General features: G+C 39.9%; 1 protein-coding gene across 2 annotated transcripts in view; it reads left to right on the top strand.

The window, feature by feature from the left end:
• Positions 1 to 8918, top strand: part of SLC39A9 (solute carrier family 39 member 9) — a 59784-nt gene that overhangs the window by 41733 nt on the left and 9133 nt on the right. The window contains exons 3-7 of one of the 2 annotated variants that reach the window (XM_006171512.3): positions 1003 to 1143; positions 1241 to 1438; positions 2781 to 2849; positions 6899 to 6984; positions 7885 to 8019. In XM_006171512.3, coding sequence (XP_006171574.1) covers positions 1390 to 1438; positions 2781 to 2849; positions 6899 to 6984; positions 7885 to 8019 — 339 coding nt within the window. In that variant the 5' untranslated portion in view covers positions 1003 to 1143; positions 1241 to 1389. The remainder of the gene's footprint in view (positions 1 to 1002; positions 1144 to 1240; positions 1439 to 2780; positions 2850 to 6898; positions 6985 to 7884; positions 8020 to 8918) is intronic. The other variant, XM_006171511.3, reaches the window with a different exon arrangement.

Genomic DNA, 8918 nt, shown 5'->3' with positions numbered 1-8918 from the left:
GTTCCTGGTAAATTCTTTCAGGTTTTGCTTATCTGAGAATGTTTTTATCTTTTCTTCCCATATGAGGAATAATCTTGTCAGGTATAGTATTCTTGGTTGAAACTGTTTTTCACTTAACACTTTGAATATACTTTCCCAAAGAAACCAAGCCACCAGATCCAGGACTCAAACCGTGATCGGCTATGTGAGAGTATCCATCCAGTGCTTTAACCACCACACCACCTGCTGGTCCCAAGGATGTGCTTCTTAAGTTGCTCTGCCCTGTGGGTTTCTTGTCAGTGATGGCTCACCGTTTTTTGTTTGTTTGTTTGTTTGTTTGTTTGAGAGGTTTTTGCTATAGGGTATGTGTGCTCACCAGAGAGACAGAGAGAGACAGAAAGTGAGAAATCACCCCCTGGAGGGGATGGCCACGCCGCAGTTCCTTCTCCTCCATTCTCCTCTCGGGATTTTGGGCACGTGCGCACACATGCCCAGTGTGAGTTTAAGTCACAGGGTCCGGGACTCGAACCACAGTCAACTGTGTGGGAGTCCAGCGACATAGCCATTACGCTAACTGCTGGTCCCCTCACTGGTAGTTTTTATAGCTGAAAATTTTATACTCAATTTTGTTCTTTTTTAAAAAATTATTTTATTTAATAAATTTATTTATTTAATTTGATCAGAGGACAGAGCAAGAGAGAGAGGAAAAGTGAAAAAGCAAGTCGCCAGGTCCAGGACTTGAACTGCCATGGGGAGTCCAGCATCCTTAACCACCACACCACCTGCTGGCCCCTCAATTTGTTCTCTATCTGTAATTTTTATATCAACCTTGGTATAAACCTAGATGGATTTGATTATAATTTTTTTCACTGTTACTACTCTAGTCACTTATTTTCATCAGAATAAAAGGTAGTTTCTGATGCCTTTGGCATGAATTTCTCAAATAGAGAGGAGGATTTGGGGATGATGTCCCTTTGGTAATATGACTGCTTTCTTGCATGGTGATTTGCTTCCACTTCCCAGGTTTTGAGGATAATAGGCAGTCAGAAGGTCTGCATGCCAAAAGCAGAAGACACTTGGGAATTTTTCCATCATGAACTTTAAATTGGAGAAGTTTATGATTGGCTGGATTACAATATAGAAAGTGGATGTCTTAACAGTAAAGTAAGTAGAGTTTGAAATACAAAAGAATGGAAGCTTCTATCTGAAAATGTTTGTAGGGGGAAAACACATTTTCTTTTTATGGGTTATTCTGTTCTAGGAAAACACCATCAACCCAGTGAGACGCAGAATGTGATTGCATCAGACAAAGCAGCAGAAGTCCCCGTCGTCCATGAGCATGAGCATAGCCATGACCACACACAGCTGCATGCCTACATCGGAGTTTCCCTCGTCCTGGGCTTCGTTTTCATGTTGCTAGTGGACCAGATTGGCAGCTCCCATGTGCATTCTACCGATGGTGAGTGTTTCCAACACTCTCTGGGCAGTGCAATAAATTTGCACTTGAGAAAGTAACAAACAATTGAATAATTCGGTCTGTCACTAGCCTTGTATAGGGCCAAAACTCTTGCTTTCCTCAGGTTCCAGTGATGACATAATCATCTGGGGGAGCCAGTGAGTTGTGCATGTAGCACAAGGACATGTTTATTAATTTATTACCTTGCTTGTTTCAGAGTTTTCACATTTGGTTGCAAGTCTAGGGTAGAGGTTCTCAACCCATTTTTATGCCATGGAGTCCTTAGCTAGTTTAAAGCCCATGGACCTTTTTTTTTTTTTTAATGCATAAAGCATAAAGCATAGTACTAGGATTACAGAGCAAACCAGTTACATTGAAATATAGTTACCAAAACATTAGAACAAATTTGTGGTATGGTATTGTATGTCTTCTTTTCAGTATATTAAATAACAAGGTTATACATTTAAATCCTAAGCAAGTTAGAGATGATTCTTTGTTGTTTATAGTCAGTCTGGGAATATAAGACATATTTAAGTGAAAACAGTTTTTCTTTTCTTTGTTGGTCTTTATTTTATTTATCATTATTGTTATTTTTAATCATTAAAAACAATCATCATTATTTTTAATTTGACCATAGCAAGATATACAGAGAGACAGAAAGCAAGCAAGCAAGCCACCAGGTCTAGGACTCAAACCATGGTCATCCATGTGGGAGTCCAGTACTTTTAACGACCACACCACCTGCTGTCCCCAGAAAAGTGACAGATTCTTAACTAGTTAACCAATGCATCTGAAGGGTGCTGTTTCCAAAAGGTGAATCTGACAAGAATGTGTAAGATGAGTTAGATTAGGGAAAAACTAGAGTAAGGGAAAACCAGTGGAAGCCTATCACTAATTTAGGTATGGGTTGGTGAAAATTTGGGTTAGGATCCTGGCAATAAAATGGAGAAAGGCAAATATGATAAAAGTTACAATGAAAATAAAATTGCAGATGGGTAGGGAAGAGGAAGAAGTAGATGATGAATAATTACATTGGTCTGGAAAGAAGTATCCAGCCATGGAGCGTTTTTTTCATGGAGTGGTAGAGATTACGGGCTGTGAGGCAGTCAAGGCAATTGAGGGTTGTGCATTTCAGCAATTTGTCTGTTAGGGAGAGCTGGGTCAAATGAAGAGTTCTTGCCTACTCATCTTTTCACACTGGGGAAAGTGTGAAACAGAAAGAAAACAGTGTGGAAAATAATAAATTACTGCTTTTAGAACTTTCACAAAATTCTACCTTAACACCAGTGTTTGAACAGTTTCTGTCTCACATTGCTTAATGCTGTCTTTCTCATTTTCACTTCAGATCCAGAAACAACAAGACCTAGCAATTCCAAAATCACCACCACACTGGGTCTGGTCGTCCATGCTGCAGGTAGGGTTAGATTTCTGTGGAACCACCTTTCTTGTCACACAGGAGAAGATTTAGTCATCCATATTCACATTACAAGAACCTTACATGGATTGCTCTTAGGCTGGCCTTCAAAGGAAAGCTTAATGAAATCCTCCAACACAAGTACAAACCCTGGCATGTCAGGGGTTTGCAAATGATTAAGAAAAAAAGAGAAGAATATTTTGCGGCACATAAAAATTTTGTAATTCACATTAATAAAGTGTTGAGGGAACATAGCCATGCCCATATGTTTATGTACTAAACTAAACTACTTTTGCGCAACAATGACATGGTTGAATAGTTGCAAGAAACCAAATGACCTGCAAAACCTAAAATATTTACTGTCTGGTCCTTAAGAATTAAATCAGTTGCCCTCTACCCAAGATTCTCATCTGGAAAAGAGCCTTGGCATTTTTATACTGAATAGCCCTGCTACCCAATGTATACCCAGAGTAGCAGTTTAAGGAGATGTGGTATGTAGAATGCAGACGTATCAGCATTGCTGACAGGGCACATCTTAGAATCATTTCCCCCAACCAGTAGTAGGATTCTGTCAGTGACTAAAATATGCGTAATGTACCTGACTAGTACAACATGCCTTTCTAGCAGAGCTTAACCTTTCAGCCAATATGTACTCATTATGTATAAATTATCTATGTAAAGTTCTAGTAGCTTTATTTATTTATCTATATGCTATCATGAACTTTTATTTATTTATTTTTCTCCTGAAACTTTTTTCAATTAATTAATTTACATTCATCTCCTAAGCATCATCACAGCATACAAAATGTGGTTTCCCATCTAGAATATAATGTATAGTGACTTAATCATGCACATTATCGTCAATAATTTTCCATTTCTAATATGTATATATATTTACCCCTATGTCTGACCCTCTGCCCTTTCCCACCCTCTTCTCATGCTATCTGTGGTGTCTACAGTTGTCTTCCATTCCTTCCCCCCCACACACATTTTAATGATCACACAATTTCTTAAATAATCTAACAACTTTCATAGCAAGTTTGACTGGTAAATTCAAGAAAAGCAGTGTTGAAATGGTAAGGAGCTTTGCTTAAAACTTAAAGCCAAGGGAACCAGCAGTTAGCGTTAATGGCTATGTCACTGGACTCCCACGTAGTCGACTGCGGTTCGTGTCCTGGACCCGGTAGCTTAAAACTCACGCCGGGCACGTGTGCGTGCGTGCCCAAAATCCCGAGAGGAGAATGGAGGAGAAGGGATTGTGGCGTGACCATACCCCCTGGGGGGTGATTTCTCGCTTTCTGTCTCTCTGTCTCTCTCTGTCTGTATGGCAAGCGCACGCGCCCTATAGCGAAAACCTCTCCAAAAAAAAAAAGAAAACACTTAAAGCCAAGGAAATAGGTTAGGATTCTGTTAAAATAGTAGGCACATGAAACTATCGACAGCTCAAGACAGGACAAAAACCCTTAAAACCAAACAACAAAGCCTAGAAGAAAAGCAGCAATATTTTAGTCAAAAGTCACAGAATGCTATTTTACCAGTTAAGTCTCATGTACTTAATCTATCTTCTGTTGTGGTTTGATCTTCCCGATTGAATTCTGGGATATAATATTCAACTCCAGACTTGTCCCTACGATCAAGTTGGCCATTTTCTTAGTTTTTAAACTCTTATTTCTATGTGTTTTATTTCATTTTCCTGGCACTCCCCTTCAGAATTTCTTGGAGATCTAGTCTGCTGTTGGTAAACTCTTTCAGGTTTTGTTTATCTAAGAATGTTCTTGTCTTTTCTTCCCATATTAAGGATAATTTGCCAGGTACAGTGTTCTTGGTTGAAATTGCTTTTCTTTTAACACTTTGAATGTATTTTCCCATTCTTTCCTGCATTGTTTCCAATGAGAGGTCCGGTGTTAGTCTGATGGGATGATCTTTGTAAGTTACTTCTCGTTTCTCTCTTGCCAGTTTTAGTATCATGTCTTTATCTTTGGTCTTAGACAGCCTGCCTAAGATGTGCCTTGGGGAAGATCTTCTTGGGTTGATTCTATTTGGGGGCCCTTTGTATTTCTTCAGACTGGATCTTTGAATGCCTCTCTAGGTTTGGAAAGTTTTCTGTCAGGATTTCATGGAGTAGATTATCAATGCCCTTATGAGTCTCTTCGCCTTCTGGAATACCAATTATCTGGATGTTTGGACATTTGATGGTATCTAATATTTCTTGTATATTCTCATTTTTGCAATTTTCTCAGTCTTCATGGTGGATTTTTCTAGGCCAGCGATTCTATCTTCTACATCTGAGATTCGATTTTCTGTATGATCTAGTCTGCTTTTAGTACTTTGAGGGGAGGTTTTGACTTCCTGTATTATGCCTTTCATCTCTAACAAGTCCATTTGATTCTTTTTTATGATGTGTATTTCCTCTTTCCGATTTTGCAAGAATTTCCTCGCCTCCTGGAACTCATCAGCTCCTTTCTCCTGCCTTTTCTGCAGTTCGTTGTCTCTCTTCTCTTCCAGCTCTGTTAGCTTTGTCACTATGAATATTCTAAATTCTTTATCAGACATTTCCATGAGTTTCATTGTACTGTCTGAGGATGAAGAGGAGTTATTCTTTTTCCTTAGAGGAGAGGTATTTTCTTGCTTTCCCATATTTCTCATAACCCTGAGGTAATTTCTAGTCATCTGATGGATGGTTCCTAATTCTTGAAGTTCAATCTGAGCGTTCAGAGGCATGCAGGAAGAGGGGATCTGCAATCTTTCTTCCATTCAATTTTTCACTCTTTGTGTATCAGATTCAGTGGGAATTGAGGACTATTCTGACCCTAATTATATTCAGATGTTTGGATCCTGTTCATTTGGACATGTCTAGACACTCAGTGTGTAGAGGCCACTAGAAATGTATCTGGAGGGAGAAGTCTCAGCAGAAAATCTTTATTTTTAGTCAATGAAAGCAGTATTTCACAGCTCAAGTTCAGTACCCATCTCAGGATGGCCTGGGTTTGTGCTTTTCCCACTAGAAATGAATCTGGAGGCAGAAGTCTTAGCAGAAAATCTTCAACTTTAGTCAATGGAAGCAATATTTCACAGCTCAAGTTCAGTAGCCATCTCTGAACACTTTTTTTTTTAAAGAATTATTTTATTTAACTTTATTTATTTACTTATTTATTTTAATTTTGACCTGAGAGGTACAGAGCAAGAGAGAGAGAGAGAAAATGAGAAAGCAAGCCACCAGGTCCAAGACTCGAACTGCAGTCGGCCATGTGGAAGTCCAGCGCCCTTAGCCACCATGCCACTTGCCGGCCCCAATTATCTCTGAATTCTTAATAATGCAGTCCATGGTCTTATTCTGAAATACTTGTATCACATATATTAGAGCACTATTGCCCACTAAATACCAATGTACTTTTAACCTTTTATTTATTTATTTTTGAGAGGTTTTCGCTATAGGGCACGTGCGCTCGCCAGACAGAGAGAGACAGAGAGACAGAAAGCGAGAAATCACCCCCCAGGGGGGATGGTCATGCAGCAATCCCTTCTCCTCCATTCTCCTCTCGGGATCTCGGGCACGCACGCACACGCGCCCAGCATGAGTTTTAAGCCATCGGGTCCGGGACGCGAACCGCGGTCGACTACGTGGGAGTCCAGCAACATAGCCATTATGCTAACTGCTGTTTCCCCTTTTAACCTTTTATAACCCCCCCCATTTCCATTTATTTTGTTTCTTTATCTGTAAAATGAAGATATTCTTCCTTTGAAATTCTTCACTATTTCCACAATTACAATTTGATTAATTAATAGGTTTCTGGGCATCATTTTTTCCAGTAGCAATAAAAACAAGAACCAACATATTGAATACTCTGAACCAAGTGCTAAGCTCTTTACATAAGTTATCTCATTTAATCCTCATAAAAACCCTAAGAAAAATTATTGAACCTATGTGAAAGATGAGAAGGCTGAAGTTTAGGAAGGTTTCCAAAGTCAAATCCAACTCTGTCTCTAAAGCTTGCCACATTCAGTGTTGTTATTTATAGTACTGTATGTTTCACTTTTCCCAAATTTAGCTGATGGTGTTGCCTTGGGAGCAGCAGCTTCAACTTCACAGACTAGTGTCCAGTTAATTGTGTTTGTGGCAATAATGCTACATAAGGTAAGCAAAATTTTGGTATAAGATTTTATACTGAATTATATTCATAATTAAAATTTCTCTTGGTCCTTAATGGTTTTCCAGAATAGGAACTTTTTTTTTTAGTTAGGATCATAATTGTTATTCATTTTGGAAAATCGAATAAGCCTGCTCAGAGCTCTTTTAGTGTATTTTATTCATGTTGGAGAGCATGCACATGAGAAAGAGAAAGAATGAATCACCTTCAACAGAGTCTCATCATAGGGCGATCCCCTTTCCCCAGCCCTCCAGGTTGTCAGAACCTTAGGCACGCAAACATGGGCCTCATATCTTTACAGGACAACCCAGAGAGTTGAACCCACAGTCAGCCATGTGGCTTCTAGTGCCACAGTTCAGTTTACTATTAGCTACGTTACCAGACAGGACCTGTAGCTATTTTTTGCTACCATTTTATTAAAACTTTTACTTCAAGATTCTCTCTCTCTCTCTCTCCTCCTCTCCCTCCGTCCTTCTCCTTCTCCCTCCCTCCCCCCTCCCTCTTCCTTCCCCTCCCTCCCTCTCCCTCTGTCTCCCTCGCTGTGTGTGTGTATGTGTGTGTGTGTAGGGCATGACTGGGAGTGGTCATATGTATAGTCTGTTAAATTCTCTACAGATTTATCTATATTATAGTAATTTCTGTTCATCAGTGTTTTTCTTTTATTGACTGTTTCCTACTACCCAACACACACACACACACACACACACACACACACACACACAAGGTATTTTCTTAGCTTCGAACATTAATTACTAAAAGGCAGAGTTTAGTCTCGTTGATATGCCTGGTTTCTTTGTATGAGAATTCTTACTCAGATGACTTAGACTTCTTGATATAGAAGCAGTCCATACTTATAAGTGATAATGGGGATAATTTTTCATTTCTAGGCACCAGCTGCTTTTGGGCTGGTTTCCTTCTTAATGCACGCTGGTCTGGAGCGGAACCGAATCAGGAAGCATTTGCTGGTCTTTGCACTGGCAGCGCCAGTTATGTCCATGGTGACGTACTTGGGACTAAGTAAGGTAAGTCTGACTGGTTCTTGGCTTACTTGGACAAGTGTCTAGTTCTTTTGTGATATATGAGAACTTAAAATCTCTTACGCTGAATTTTTCCAACTAAGTTACCCTCTCAAACTAGAAGATAAAATTTAGAGTAATACCTCTACAAGGGAAATTACCTTAATTCTAATTCGGTCCTCTTCATAAATTTCACATTTCCTTATTCATTTATTTTATTTATTTATTTATTTATTTATTTTTGGAGATTTTTTTTGCTATAGAGCGCGTGTGCTCGCCAGACAGACAGAGACAGAGAGACAGAAAGCGAGAAATCGCCCCCCAGGGGGTATGGCCATGCCACAGTCCCTTCTCCTCCATTCTCCTCTTAGGATCATGAGAACGCATGCACACACACCCAGTGTGAGTATTAAGCCACCGGGTCCAGGACGCGAACCACGGTCGACTACATGGGAGTCCAGCAACATAGCCATTGCACTAACTGCTGGTCCCTTCCTTATTAATTTAATTTGAAGACTTCTTCCCTTGTCAGTTCCAAGAGTATTTGCAGAAATTTATGATAGTAGTTATGCCAGATGGTGGTATAGTAATAAAACACAACATTCTGTGAGGCTCGTCCACATGGGAAGGTTCTGGATTCATGTCTGGAGACATCCCTGAGTACACTGGGCATGCTGAAAAGTTTGAAAAAAAAAATTTTTTTTTTTGAGAGGTTTTTGCTATATGGTGCATGCACTCACCAGAAAGACAAAGAGAGACAGAGAAATAGAAAGCGAGAAATCACCCCCCAAGGGGGGATGGCCATGCCGCAGTCCCTTCTCCTCCATTCTCCTCTTGGGATCTTGGGCATGCACACACAAGTGCCCGGCGTGAGTTTAAGCCACCGGGTCTGGGACTCGAACCAC

Source organism: Tupaia chinensis, unplaced genomic scaffold (assembly GCF_000334495.1).
Source record: "Tupaia chinensis unplaced genomic scaffold, TupChi_1.0 Scaffold149686_1, whole genome shotgun sequence".
In the NCBI taxonomy this organism is placed as follows: Eukaryota; Metazoa; Chordata; class Mammalia; order Scandentia; family Tupaiidae; genus Tupaia; species Tupaia belangeri.
The sequence above is the reverse complement of the archived record's forward strand: the minus strand, read 5'-3'. Positions and strand labels throughout refer to the sequence as shown.